Source organism: Mytilus trossulus, chromosome 8 (genome assembly GCF_036588685.1).
Source record: "Mytilus trossulus isolate FHL-02 chromosome 8, PNRI_Mtr1.1.1.hap1, whole genome shotgun sequence".
Taxonomy (NCBI): Eukaryota; Metazoa; Mollusca; class Bivalvia; order Mytilida; family Mytilidae; genus Mytilus; species Mytilus trossulus.
Window position 1 is genome coordinate 72,158,367 of NC_086380.1, and position 14,950 is coordinate 72,173,316.

A 14,950-nucleotide genomic window follows, 5' to 3' on the forward strand; every position below is an offset into this window, starting at 1 on the left:
TACAACATAAGAACGAACTATAAAAATCAGTTGAAAAAGGCTTAACTCATCAGATAGACACACAATAAAAGTGGACGTGGTCGGGTACTTTTACATCCCGACACAAAAAGACACAATGAACCGATCTGAGAGTAGTAGGTCATCTATATACAGTGTATGGAATGGTTATAAGGGGTACAATGTACATATCTGTCTTATCCCATTCTCAAAGTTCATTGGTGATGTTAATTGTTTTTTGTGTTTGATCTGTTTTCGATTACCACGATTTGCATTTTCGAATTTGATATATACTGTTCAAAAGCTACAGAACAAATTTAAAAATAAATTGATATTTTAAGAAATATCTATTATGCAAAGGTCTCATTCTCTGAAACTTTTCAAATTTGATTATCATGTATTGTTTGCATACATATTTAAATGTATCATACATGCTTAATAGCAAAAACTGTATAGTCCTCAATCCCTAAATTATATACTAAGAATATGACAGATCTTTCATTAATGCCAAATAACAAAAATGGCATAATACAGTAGAATTAAACAAAAACATTCATATTGTAATCCCTGACCTGAAAGGTTTCCCAAGTGTCCAAATGGCAGGTTAATCTATATAAGTTTCATTACTCAGATTTGAAAGCTAACTATGCATTCATTTAAAGAGGAAAACAAATAATCAAACGTACTTTTTTTTATAACTAAAGCAATATTCTAACATGACGTTCTTCAAACGCTTTGTGTATATTACATGGGCTGTTCCGATCGTACTCCCACGTCATCGTCTGCTTTTTTATGAATGTGTTTGCGACTTCATAAAACGATGACGTTAGAATATGAGCATTTTACCGGAAAATACACGCTTGTATTACTGAAAATCATCACATCATGGAAACGTACACAAACGATGCTAAAATGTGTTATAAGCCATATTTGTTTGAACATTTAAGACATATAAGTAAATTATCATTTAAATTAATTCAAAACTATCTATATACGTTATTTTAAATAGTTTAAGCATGTCACTAGCTCAGTTTGCTCCGTTCTTTTACGCCAATTTAATAGTGTGTTTATTTCTGGGACATTTTCAAACACAACTACATCACGAACCGTACAAGAGAACAAGCTTCTATGCCTTGCTCAGAATGAATGATTACACATTTGATTGATTTTTGTAAAAAAAGAATGCTTCCATTTAAAAATAGGCGCGTTAATGTTCATTTGCTTACATATCACACGCAATAACTTAGAAGGAACAATATGATCAAGTACAAAAAGCAAACAAGACAGATTAATAGCATAGAATATAACAATTGATAGTTTTACACTATGAAAAACTTGTTGTGAAATACGTACCTCTTTGTTTGAAATATAGCTATTTACATATAAACATATTTACGCAGAATGTAATGAGTTGACAAAAAATGAACCCGACGACAATGGATGAAGTATGTTTCCGTAAAACTGACAGAGGGTCGATACCTGCAGAGGAGTCAAATCATTTGCGACTACAACATCTAATAGATAATGCAGGAAGAGAAGCTGTAAGAGTTGAATTCGACAAACAGTTTAATCCAGAAGTTCTTCAGAGTTCTATACGCCAGATGAATTTACTTCAAAATACTAATTTAAATCAAGAGCAACGTGATTTGCTGCAACCTAGAAAAGGTTTGTATGTCTCATCAGATAAGAATACATGACGATTGCCTTTTACATATTCAAGAATGTTTTCAACTTTATTATGGAAGTCAGATTTTTAAGATCATAGATACACACTTGGTTAATAATACTGATTGTCGACTGTTTTTAGTGCTTATGTTTTGATATTAATTTGACCAACTTTTCTTGAAATCCTTCCTGAAAAAGACAAAAAAAGGAAATAACTCGAAAGTTCCTATTCTTTCAGACAAAAATAACCTTAGCTGATGTTCAAGTTAAATTCGTAGAGTAGAATAGTGTTTTTTTTCTGCACACGAGACACACAATCTGATTTGTCAATCAAAGCTGCAGTACGTGAGCAATTTAGACATGTTAGAGTTTTAGCAATTTAGAAACTGAAGAAAGTCGATGCGTCATTTATTTGCATGTTTGTTTCCCAACCGAAAAATTCTTTTCACATATTTTTTGAAAATGGTAATAACAGAGAAAAAAATAAATGAATTCAATAATGAATATTGTGCTCTTTGTATTTGTCTTTATATTTTTAACCTTTATTGTAAAGTTCATCTTAAATTATACAATTTGGCGTATCTTAAGGATTTTTATACATTGTTACAATAAGCAAAGACAAATTAGAATGAAAACTAAAATGCAATGTCTTTTTTTAACTTTCAGCGAATTAATTGACATTATTTGCATGGCTCAGTATTTAGTAGTGTTGTCTATCGTTAATCGGCTAACCGGTTAAACGTCGGAAGGACAGAATATCGAATACCAGAAAAACGCTTAACAATTAGCTGGACTGTTTTTTTTTCTTTCTCAATTCATGATATGAATGTGAACCAAAAAACACATTTACATTTTTTTTTTTTAATTTTTGATGAAAGTGATGCTGATTAACTTTTCAGATCAATTGCCCAGTTTACTATTGTAAACCTTAAACAGTCTTATAGACAATAAATGTGTCTTTCGACGCGGGACAAAATATTGAGAAAACATAATAATGTATTGTATTTCTAACAGTTGAAAGCTTATTCAATTCATTATTTCACTTTGATTTGATATTGCGTAGGCCTACATGTATACACCACATCTAGCATCCAAGGCAGTGTCATACATTTTGAATTGTAAAACGCAAATGATGTGAACGGAACTAATGTAAAATAATGGGTGGTGTGAGTAACACGCTTAATCTACTCAAAATGAAACAGTCCATAGAATAACATTAGATATTTGAAACTAAGACAAACGTCGTAGAAGAAATGGTAGGTCTGTATTATTAAACAAAACTTCACCAGGACAGCTTTAAGCCAAAACCTAACTTAAAATGCTAAAAATATCATATAACAATGAAAAAAATAGAATACTGAAGAACTTTGAAGCACCAAATGTATTACCGATTAACCGTTAATTGATCGAAAGATATCCGGAATAACCGGTTATATAAAATTGTTCAATTTGACAACACTAGTATTTATTTATCCCGCATTGTGCAATGGTAATTTTTTGTAATTTTCACAATTTGCTATCAATATAATGGAATAATGTGCGACTGTCATAGAAGTGTGAGTTTAGCTAGCTAAGAAAACCACGTTTGTTTTATGCCCCACCTACGATAGAAAAGGGGCATTATGTTTTTTGGTCTGTGGCTCCGTTCGTTCGTCCGTTATTCCGTCTGTGCGTCCGTTCGTTACCAGGTTAAAGATTTTGGTCAAGGTAGTTTTTGATGAAGCTGAAGTCCAATCAACTTGAAACTTAGTACACTTGTTGCTTATGATATGTTCTTTCTTATTTTCAAGTCAAATTAGACTTTTGACCCCAATTTCACGGTTCACTGAACATAGAAAATGAAAGTCAGAGTTTTCAGGTTAAAGTTTTTGGTCAAGGTAGTGTTGATGAAGCTGAAGTCCAATCAACTTGAAACTTAATGCACTTGTCGCTTATGATATGATATTTATTATTTTTAAGCCAATTTAGACTTTTGACCCCAATTTCACGGTCCACTGAACATAGAAAATGAAAGTGGGAATTTCAGGTTAACGTTTTTGGTCAAGGTTGTTTTTGATAAAATTGAAGTCCAATCAACTTGAAACTTAGTGCATATGTTCCCTATAGTATCATCTTTCCTAATTTATAGCCAAATTAGATTATTACCTAATTTCACGGTCCATGGAACATGGAAAAGGATAGTGCGATTGGGGCATCCGTGTACTTAGGACACATTCTTGTTACCTTTACAAGGAAATTCCTGTACGAGGTCACGGATATGGTAGTTGTTTTTCTTTTTTTTTTTATATGTTTTAACTTTTTATTTCGTTATTTGAAAACGGACTTCCCGATTTGAATTTTCCTCATATTTTGGTCTTTTTGCAATTTTACGTAATATTGAATTCAATTGTAAGTAATTTTAAACATCAAAAGATTTGTTTTCATCCTACAGGTTGTGTTTCATCAGAAGCATTTGACATAACATTGATGATGGTTTTCTTTAGACATTTACCAAACCTACATATTGGAAGAAGACTTCCGTTAGAGACAGATGAGAGTACAGCAGCTGATCTTACTAGAATCGTTTTCTTTAGAAATGCAAGAGCACATAGTAGCTCGATTGATGACACAAAGTTTGAAGAAGCGTACAATATTATAAGCAAGGTATAAACTTATTTTAAGTCATACAATTTCTTCGCTGTTTCATTGTGAGCCGACAAATAATTTCATTTCAAAGTGTAAACACGAGTAAAGACATGTAAACTTGGTAGCCAAATATTCTATTTATTCAAGATAAGGGAAACTATTCTATGGACGTTGGATGAGAAAGAAAATATGAATCTTATCAACTTTACCATCTTTAAATCTTATATGAATGTGGACATTATATCTCATTGGTTATATGCCCGACTATTGCATGACATTTTAGTAGAAATTGAACAATATTGATTTAATAAATCTGTTGGAAAAACTAATCGAGCAATAGTTTATTATTTTCGACAAATCCTTTCTTTTCATCTTTTACTTTATATATAAAATGTATGACTTATAATCATTAGCAAGGACTTAGTACTAATTGTGATCGTTCACAAGTAATATAAAGAGAAATTCTTAATTCTAGATGAAGTCAGTTTTTGTTCGTTTCATTGTCTGCAGTCACGATGGTCAATAACTGTATGTAATTAAAACAGTGTCGTAATGAAGTAGTATATGTTCCAAAATTTAATACATTGTGTTTAAACTGTTATTCCTCATAATAACAATAGGTATTAATATACAGTAAGGGCGGGGAAATACCCATATAAATTTTAAAACATCGGACAGTCAAACAGAAAATAGCTTATGAAAGAGGTAAACGTAATCGTGCTACTGAGACATCAATACGAAATCACAATCCTGTGTACATACCTAAATAGTAAATAGTGTCAAGTCAAAGAGCAAACTCTCATAAATTTTTAAAACGTTACCTCTTTTGTCTGTAAATTTTAATATTTCAAAATTTTATACGATCTATGAAAATGCAAAATTGTACAAGAATTAGGTGGATCATCGGTATTCATTTTCTCATATAGAATTTGCCAAAATGAAGATTTTACTATGCTTTGTGTCAAAAATAGAATAAAAAGAAAAGTATGCGTCAATGGGTTGTTTTATGAGCTACAAGCTGTGCAAAATTGCGCAAATGTGCATACATTGATCATGAAAAACACAGTTTTGTGAATAAAACGAAATCTATTAAATAGAATTTTGAAATAAATTATAAGGTTATTAAAGTCAAAATATATGTTATTGGCGAAGTAAGATCATGGCTTCTGTCGGTTACCAACCCACAAACAAAGGGTCTTTGGGCAACCGTAAATTGAATGCAAATAAAATAGATAAATAAAATTCAAAATTAAAATAAAAACTAAAATGAAATGAAATTTTGAAATAATGGGGTGCTGAATTGAACCCTGGCAACAGATGTCCAAAATCAACATGAGAAATTTCGTTTGAGGTGAAAATAAAGATGACATAGATTAATGTTCTAAATTAACTAATAATACAGTAATAAAATCAAGTTCATCGGTACTGGTGCAGCCTATAAAGTCAGCCCTAGTGATGAACTCTTCTAAAAGACTGTCATAACATTATTTATCGGTACACTATGACTGTTAATCCGTTATCACTCGTCAGATGGACGTCTGAATGTGGTTAATTGTGTTTATAGACTGGCGAAGAGTTGTAAATCGAGAAGCCGTGACAGGAGTTCTATGTTGAGGTTAAAAACAAGCAGAAAATCTGTAAAATAAGACATAAAACAGCAGTATCGAAAAACAAAAAAGAAGGGATGGGTGGGTTTACATTAATTATGCATACAATAAACTCAACAATCTGACCTAAGATATATTCAGTAACTTCCTAGCAGACCGTGCATTCAAAATATTGTGAGGAGTGCTTTAGCTGTTAAAATTGATATGCCGGGTAATCGAATTAAGACATGCGCGTTACATTGACCTGTGCATGAACTGTCGCAAGTCTTGCCTCCCTCTGATAACGCTGTTTAACGGTCAAGCCCTTTAAATCGAATTATAAGAGAGAAGACGTTATTAAAGTCAAAATATATATTAATGGCGAAGTAAGATCATGGTTTCTGTCGGTTACCAACCCACTAACAAAGGGTCATTGGGCAACCGTAAATTAAATGCAAATAAAATAGATAAATAAAATTCAAAATTCAAATAAAAACTAAAATGAAATGAAATTTTGAAATAATGGGGGGCTGAATTGAACCCTGGCAACAGATGTCTAAAATCAACATGAGAAATGTCGTTTGAGGTGAAAATAAAGATTACATGGAGTAATGTTCTAAATTAAATAATAATACAGCGATAAATCAAGTTCATTAGTACTGGTGCAACCTATAAAGTCCGCCAATAAACAAGTTCAAAAACATTCATTTCACAAAGAATGTTTTGGAACTTGTTACCGCCAACCAGTACCATACATTAAGAGTTGATATAACAGATAACTCTGATTGTTATATTGTGAAATAACAAGAATCTGACCGCACTAACTACTAGCTAACAGATTCCCGAAGCCAATGACTTAGTTCGCCATTTGATGGACAATGAATAGATGAAAATAGATAATAGCATAACTGAAGTTGTAACTTGTATAAAATTAAATTAGATAACTTTCAATATCTGACAAATAACATATTCCTTCTCACTGTAGTTTGGTTCAATCACTTATTTGGAATCTTGTTCTTGTATTGCAATCGTGGTAACATTGGAACATAGCAAAATTCACTAAGGTTACAAATCTTGGAGAAAATCAATATCGCTTATAAGTTAGGACCTATCGTATAGAACGCTTGTACGATGTCATGTCCATTTTAGTGGATAACTTAATATTGCGGGGCCCTTACGATTAGATACAGGAAGATGTGGTGTGAATGCCAATGAGACAACTCTCCATCCAAATAACAATTTAAAAAGTAAACCATTATTGGTTAAAGTACGGCCTTCAACACGGAGCCTTGGCTCACACCGAACAACAAGCTATAAAGGACCCCAAAATTACTAGTGTAAAACTTTTCAAACGGGAAAACCAACGGTCTTATCTATATAAACAAAACGAGAAACGAGAAACACGTATATATTACATAAACAAACGACAACTACTGTAGTTTACTGATTAGTTTATTTCTTTACTTAAAGTGCCTCATAACACTTGACCTTGTTAACAAATTGTGATACGAAAATGTATAAGAGAACACAACCGTAAGTAACTACAAACTTCCGAGCAACAACGAAGTTTTGGTGATTGAAACCCCCACTTTCCAAGCACGCTTTTGGAAACATGAAATATCTTAAATTGACAATCAATCAATAATTAGCTCTAGACTGGTAATTTACAATTATATAGAAAAATAAATAAAATTGATATGATAACAAATGAAGATGTTTGACTTGCCAACTGTTATATGTTTGTTTGTAATCAGATATATGTTTAATACTTTTTATATTACCAATGACTGAATTCTACTTTTACCATCAGAAAATAAAAAAACTAGAAGATCTGACATGAATGTCAATGAGGCAACTATTTTTAAACTTAATAGCGTGGGCGTAAACAGCAATAGGTCACCGTGCAGCCGTCAACATTTAACATAGTCCATACAGTAGAATAGCAATAAAAGGCCCCGGCAAACAAGAAAACAAAGCCATATTTAAGTATAAATCAATTTAAACGTACAACAAGTATAATGGACTGCGACAAACAACAAGTTTGTGAGAATTAAGCCCTACCGTAACCGGGGACAGCGGTTAACAACACCAAATGAAACAAAGTTAAGGTAGGTTTGACTCATCAGATAGACATAAAACACTACACAACTAACAAATAGACTAAAGACATCAAGTACCCACCTAAGAGTTCTCGCAGTTACTGAAAGCATGTTCAAAGCCAATTAAAACAAGTCAATGAATCGTCTTTCCCAGACAAAAACTTTTTAAACTGAGGTGCAGTTAAGACCCCCCCCCCCCCCCCCCCCCAAAAAAAAATGACTCTAAAAATAGCCGGTGGAATATTAGTCGTCTTAATGTTGCTCGTCAATACGTCATTAAAACTGGCATCGTGTAATATTTTGTTTTGCTTTTGTTTTTTGTTTTGATTTTGTTTTGTTTTTGTTTTATTGCATATCATGCGTATGGCGTTCGACAACAATTATTATCCCAAATCATTTATGACTGCTTACAAAAAAGAATATTCTCTAATAAACGTATATACATAAAATTCCATGTATAACTGTTCACAGTATTTAACCCAATTGCGTTGTTTCTCTTTCAGATAACAAATCGTACTAATTAGCAGTGTTATAGTCTGAGATATACACTACTTTTGAATCTAAACCACAAATTTTAAAGCAATAAAATCAATTCATCACCTAACTTATTTGAACTTTTCCTGACCTCTGTAATGACATAAATAAGATTAAAGAAAACCATTAACCCAGACAATAACTCGCTTAAGTTGTAAATTTATTTATATCAACAATTTTCAGACGATAATTCTATCAGAGATCTTCACATCTGGTAATAAAGTTTGTAAACGTAACTTGCAGAAGTGTATACTATTTCTGCTCTATTCTTTATTAGTGTTAATTAAAAGATTATAATTGCCAGTGGGCTTTTAACAATGAAAAAAGCCCATACCGTATAGTCTGCCATTAGAGGTCCCGCCATGAAAAATATAAAACAATTCAATTGAGAAAACTAACGGCCTAATTTATAACAAAGCAGTTCACGAAAAACAAATATAACAGACATAAACCAACGATGCCATTTTCCAAGTATAGTAGTAAAAATATCTTGCCTTGTTGATCAATTTTCTTAAATTTGAGACTAATGGAAACTTTAAAGTTAATAATGCGCAAGTGGATTGATAGCTACTAGTTCCACTCATATGAAAAATCCAATAAAGCAAGTTTAAACAAACCCCTAAAAAAAACAATAAAGATTCGTTACTTGAATGGCAAACAGGTGGCAATACTATTTTCAGCTTATGTAAATATTTGAAAATCAACATTTGATTATCTTGTCCATTACATGCAGCATTTGATTTTTCTGGGCACGATTAAAGGTGCGCAAAAAATCTGTGTGAGTAATGACAGTTTATCCTTGTGCAAGACCTTAGTTTTTATCACATTATTTATACATAAATGTTAATACAGACAGGGCATGAATGATTTGTTGTGATCATGGTACATGATTAATAGCCATAGATCTAAATCAACTGGTCCCCAATAACAAGACTGTGAAATCGCTTTCTTTAACTGACAGAGCTCGTTTCCAACTTATGACCTGAACCCTGCTAGCTCCAAGTCTTCTTTGCTTTCTTGCCTAATTCAAATTGGTTGTTAAATAAATATCGGATATGAAAATGCATCAGTTAACTTACTGATATCATTGGTATTTACCGTTGATAAGTTTTAATACAGCTGCGAGATACCACTTAATATTTTTTGTATATATATACTTCGCACAAGTAGTGCAGATTAAGTTTCTAAAATTAGTGAAATGGTTCTCTCGTTTATAAAGATGCGTTGAAAATGAATTATTTTAGGTATACTTGTGGTGAGAGTGATACAATTAGAATAATTGTAAAAATTCCTTCGTGATATGTACACATACTAAAAATGCACTGAATATACAATATACTTGCGGGACTATACCTTCTCAGTGTAATTAAAAAATAAATCGATGTTGAAATGTTTTCTAATCGGGATGAGATATATAGGTAAGAAACCAATTATAAATAAATCAATCTTATTCTTATTCTTATTCGTGGTATGGTCTTTCATTGTAAAATGCAATCCGGATCACTATCGTATCCGCCATTTAGATTCGTTTTCCTTATTATGCTCAAAATGTTACTACTCGAATCATTGTTCAAGCTAAAAATGTCATGTACTGAATTAGCTACATTAAAATTAAAGAATAAAAGATGTACCTTGTTTAATGATGTATTTAGATAAGGCATACTGCCACTTCTCTGACTGACATACATATAAATGGTTCTGCTGATGAATGAAATAATCCTGCATAACAAATTTTCAGTTTCTGTTTCAGATGCGTAGCTATTTTGACATCACAGGTGGCTTAAGCAGTTTTCTTTATCCCAATTATAAAACCTCTTTCAATGCCTTTACTACTCAGGCATCATAAACCTTACAATTAATGTCATTATGAACAAATATGATTAAAATTAAAAATCAATTGTTCACAGAACCATTGATGGTTTTTCCACCTATAATGATTTTTTTTTTATATGATAATATCAAAATTTGGTTTTAAGTGTCAATTTCAGCGTCAAATGACAACTTATTGTACACTGATTCCAAAAATATAAGGTTTCTACACAAAAAAAGATATAAATAAGGGAGATAATTTTCGACTTCCGGTTCAAAATATGTTACTTTCGGTACTGTCTTATAGTTTACTTGACGCTGATTCCAAAAATATAAGGTTTTACATACTTTTACAATAATTTATTAATTTTTTTTAGCTACTTTCGGTTTACAAAAGGTCACTTCCGGTTAGCTTTTTCAACGTCATATTGCTTGCAACCTTATGCAAAAAGTCTGATAGCATTAACATGAACACATATGAGGTAAAAGCAAAGGTCAAAATTCATTCGGTATCAATGGTTAAGCCAAAAGAATGGAAATGTAAGTCTTTTTTAGTCAAAATAGATATTAGAATAAGTGGTATAAGTTCCAATGAGAAAACTCTCTATCCAAGTCACAATTTGTAAAAGTAAACCATCATAGGTTATCTGTGGATGCTTATAAGAGCAAGCAATAACATTGACATGGATTGGCATTCCAAAAAACTAAACCCCCTCAAAACTTGACTCAGAATCAAGTGTTAATAAATTTGTTGAACTTGCTAAATATGCAATAAGGTAGCAATATGCAGTATGAAAAAAAAACACCCTCAGGAATTGTACCAACCTTCTTAAGCCTTCTTTCTTATAAAATATTCCGACTATTTGTGACATATTTATGCATATGTAGGTTACCTAGAGATTTTTAGTACTTAAAATGTTGAAATACGTATACATTATTTCTTTGTGTTGTATCCCTGGCAACCATTGGCTTGTTTTCGCTTAACATGTAAAATAATTAAAAAAAAAAACCAAACAATTAATTGAAGGTCTTTCAACTAGTAAGGATCTATTTTGGTATGACAATATAAAAATTTGGTTTTAAAATAATAATTTCAGCATCAAATGACAGCTTAGTGTACGCTGATTCCAAAAATATAAGGTTTTTATACAAAAAGATATAAATAAGGCATAAAAATTTCTACTTCCGGTTCAAAATATGTAACTTCTGGAATTGTCTTATAGTTTATTTGACGCTGATTCCTAAAATATATGATTTTACATACTTTTACAATAATTTATTACAAAAATTAGCTACTTCCGGTTTACAAAAGACTTCCAGTTTACTTTTTCAACGTGATATTGCTTGCAACCTAATTCAAAAAGTCTAATAGCTTTAACATAAATACATATGAGTTAAAAGCAAAGGTCAAAATATAGAACGTCAAATAAACATATGACCTTCAGCTCAATTTCAAAGTCATAAACCAAGGACCTCAAATCAAAAGACTCTAGGTATATACTTTATATTGTTAATGAGTAATATAACCACACAACTGATATAAGTTATAAAAGGGGGAAAACTCTTATCAAACGTCTACTTATCCTTTCGACTAAAATTTATGTGTGATTACATGTCGCAACATACAATTGTGTGAAAATATTTTGTCGATATCTTATAAGATTCCTGAAAATGAGAGATAACAAGCCAAAATCAAAATTTTGAACATGACCTTGACCTCATTTTAATTTTTTTTTAACCACGGACCTCAAATCAAAAGACCCTAGGTCTCTATCACTTATGGTTAACCAGTTAGAAATGCATATTCTTATATCAAACATAAAAGGGGGGAAACTCTCATATGGAATCTGTATACGGCTTCGGTCAAAATAAAACAGAACATCCTGAGGATATAACGAGCAATTTGGAAAGATAAATTTGTCGGTTTCTAATACGGTTGCGGAGCCTTAGAGATATCAAGAAAAACAGTGTTTGGGGAGATAACTCTTATACGGAAAAGTATTCGGTAAAGCAGAGTTGGTTTCGAAAGCGTATAAACTGTTCGATATCATATTCCAAAAATCTAAGCGACAACTTGCGAAACAAAACAAAAAAACAACGAAGGAAAACAATTAGGCGGAAGAAAAAAAAATAATAATCAGAAGAAATCCAACAGAAATGTGGAAAGACCTAATAATAAACAACTATACAAATCCTTGATTTTATACACTAAATAAATATCAAAATGTGTTCAATGAAATTTGGATAACCGAGGAAAAAAACCAATCGGTTATAAAGACATTACTTCAAAATATGAATGAATATTATTTCAAATAAATATTACAATATACATATCAGAAACTGTATTATATGTCGCTGTAAATATGCAACGCAATTTGGCTGACCGAAAAACCATCCGTTAGGCCACACCAATTTAATTTCTTGTTCTACGGATTTTTGGACTCCAAAAATTGGGGCGAGCGAGCGATTTGAAAATTTTAATAAAAAAATATTTAATTTGAAATTTTTTGAGGCGAAGCTTAAAAAGTAAAGGCGAGCGATTATATATTTTTTTTGTAAACATAAAATAGTAGGTTTTGACTATATTAAAACTTCATTGATCACTTGTACCTTGATATTTCTTAAATTTATGAAGTATTTTTTCCCTGTTCAACAAGAACTAATTGAATAATTAAATCTGGTCTATGTATGTGTGACTGAAAATGAGACAATTCTCCATCCAAGTCATAATCAGGTTCAGAACAACCCCTTAATGTTATGATTCATAACTTATGAATATCCATTTTATGAGGTTATGCATATCCCTTTTATGAGGGGTCAATATAAGTTATAATATATTTTTTTTGTAAAAACACTTCAAGTACAAAAGGGCTTGTATTTTCCCAAAGAACTATAATATTTGGCATTAAATGGTCAAAAAATTTCCAAGAATTTTGTAATATTCCTGGACTTTAACCATGTTAACACATTTACTTTAACAGTTTAATATTATTCAAAACAAGTGGACCCATCCCTCTTAAAGGCTCTTTTAGAAAATTTGTTTAAAATATAATGTATTTCTCCTCTTTTTTAGTAAAAAATTCTAAGTTGTCAAAGGTTTTGTATAGTAGCACTATACAAATCTTTAGTATTTCTATTTTCTTTTCTACAACAGTAAACAGTTACATGGTAAAATGACCCCTTCAAGGCCAAGTTGTCTGAGGGAGGGTTGGTCCCAACCTGATAATAACAGTCATAGTGAAAGTACGGCCTTTTACACAAAGCTTTGATCAAGACCAACCAGCAAGCTATAAGGGACCACAACTTAGTATTGTACACAATTCGAACAGGAAACCCAACGATCTAATTTATATTTCCAAACGGGAAAAATACCAATGGACCACATCAACAAATGATAACTGCTGCACGACAGGTCCCTGAATCAACCAGGACAGGTGCACAAACCTGCAGCAGATATGACCGTCGCCATATATTATAATTACAGTTAAAGGCAAATCCTTCAGAAGTTCTTTGTACTTTATTTTAACAACGAACATTTTTTTGTAGGGAATATAAGTTAGGGGGAAAGAAACCAACGTTTTGTTATGTGCTGGTATTTCCGCTATAATATATTTATATCGGAGCACTCCCGCTTGGAATAAATCGGTTTCATGCTGAAACAAAAATTATCGCAGATATTTACAGTGTTGTGGGGTGCTGATAGCTTTAAAATCGTAATATAAAAGGCTAGACTGTGATTTTAAAAACAAATATTGCGATCTTTTTATAATATTTACAAAAAAACGGTGCGGGAAATGGACATGTTTTCATTTCCGGATGCGGGAAGCGGGAATATAATAAAAATAAAAAAAATCTGTTTTGAAAAAAATAGGTGCGGGCGGGTCCGTCGAACAAGGAATCAAATTGGTGTGGCCTTATAAAGACATTACTGTAGCTGCCGTATCAAAACTTTTATCAACTAGTTTCTTTTAACAGGGGCTCAACTTTGAAATATAATTTACGATTTACTGCTGTTCTAAACACGCTAAAGGACAATTGAAAACCAATTCTTCAGAGAAGATAATTAGAATGAAATTTAAAAACAGATGTTAGAAAGGGTCACTCCTTGTTGATGTAATTTGGTACCTCAACTGATATAGAAAAATAAGATTAATAGGTATATGCAGAAGACTTAATTGTTTTATAATCAACAAAAACTAATTTAAAGCAAAGGTCAAAATCTAGAACATCAAGTTGACGTTTGATCTTGACCTCAATTTCAAGGTCATAGGTCAGTGATCTCAAATCAAAAGACCCCAGGTCAATCACTTGTATGGTTGTAGAGAAATATCGATTTCAAATACAAAAGGGAAGAAAACTCCTAAAAGGGTTTACAAAAACACTTCGACTTCAATGGGTCGAAGTTGCCCCTTGTTGTAAACAGTATTTTAGCAAACACATCGTATCATTAACTGTTACAGTTTCTCTTGAATATAGATGACAAGCAAATTTCAAAATTTAGAATATGACCTTGACCTTCAACCTTGATCTAAATATTAAGGTCATAGGTCAGTGAACTCAAAAAGGAAGGCCCCAGGTCAATCACTTGTATGGTTGTGGAGAAATAATGATTTCAAATACAAAAGGGGAGAAAAC

General features: G+C 31.8%; 1 protein-coding gene across 1 annotated transcript in view; it reads left to right on the forward strand.

Annotated features, from left to right (window-relative positions):
• The first annotated feature begins 1,433 nt into the window (after positions 1 to 1,433).
• Positions 1,434 to 14,950, forward strand: part of LOC134727957 (ankyrin-1-like) — a 34,051-nt gene continuing 20,534 nt past the window's right edge. Inside the window, exons 1-2 of the mRNA XM_063592356.1 lie at positions 1,434 to 1,662; positions 4,094 to 4,252. Of these exons, the coding sequence (XP_063448426.1) occupies positions 1,434 to 1,662; positions 4,094 to 4,252 (388 nt within the window). The remainder of the gene's footprint in view (positions 1,663 to 4,093; positions 4,253 to 14,950) is intronic.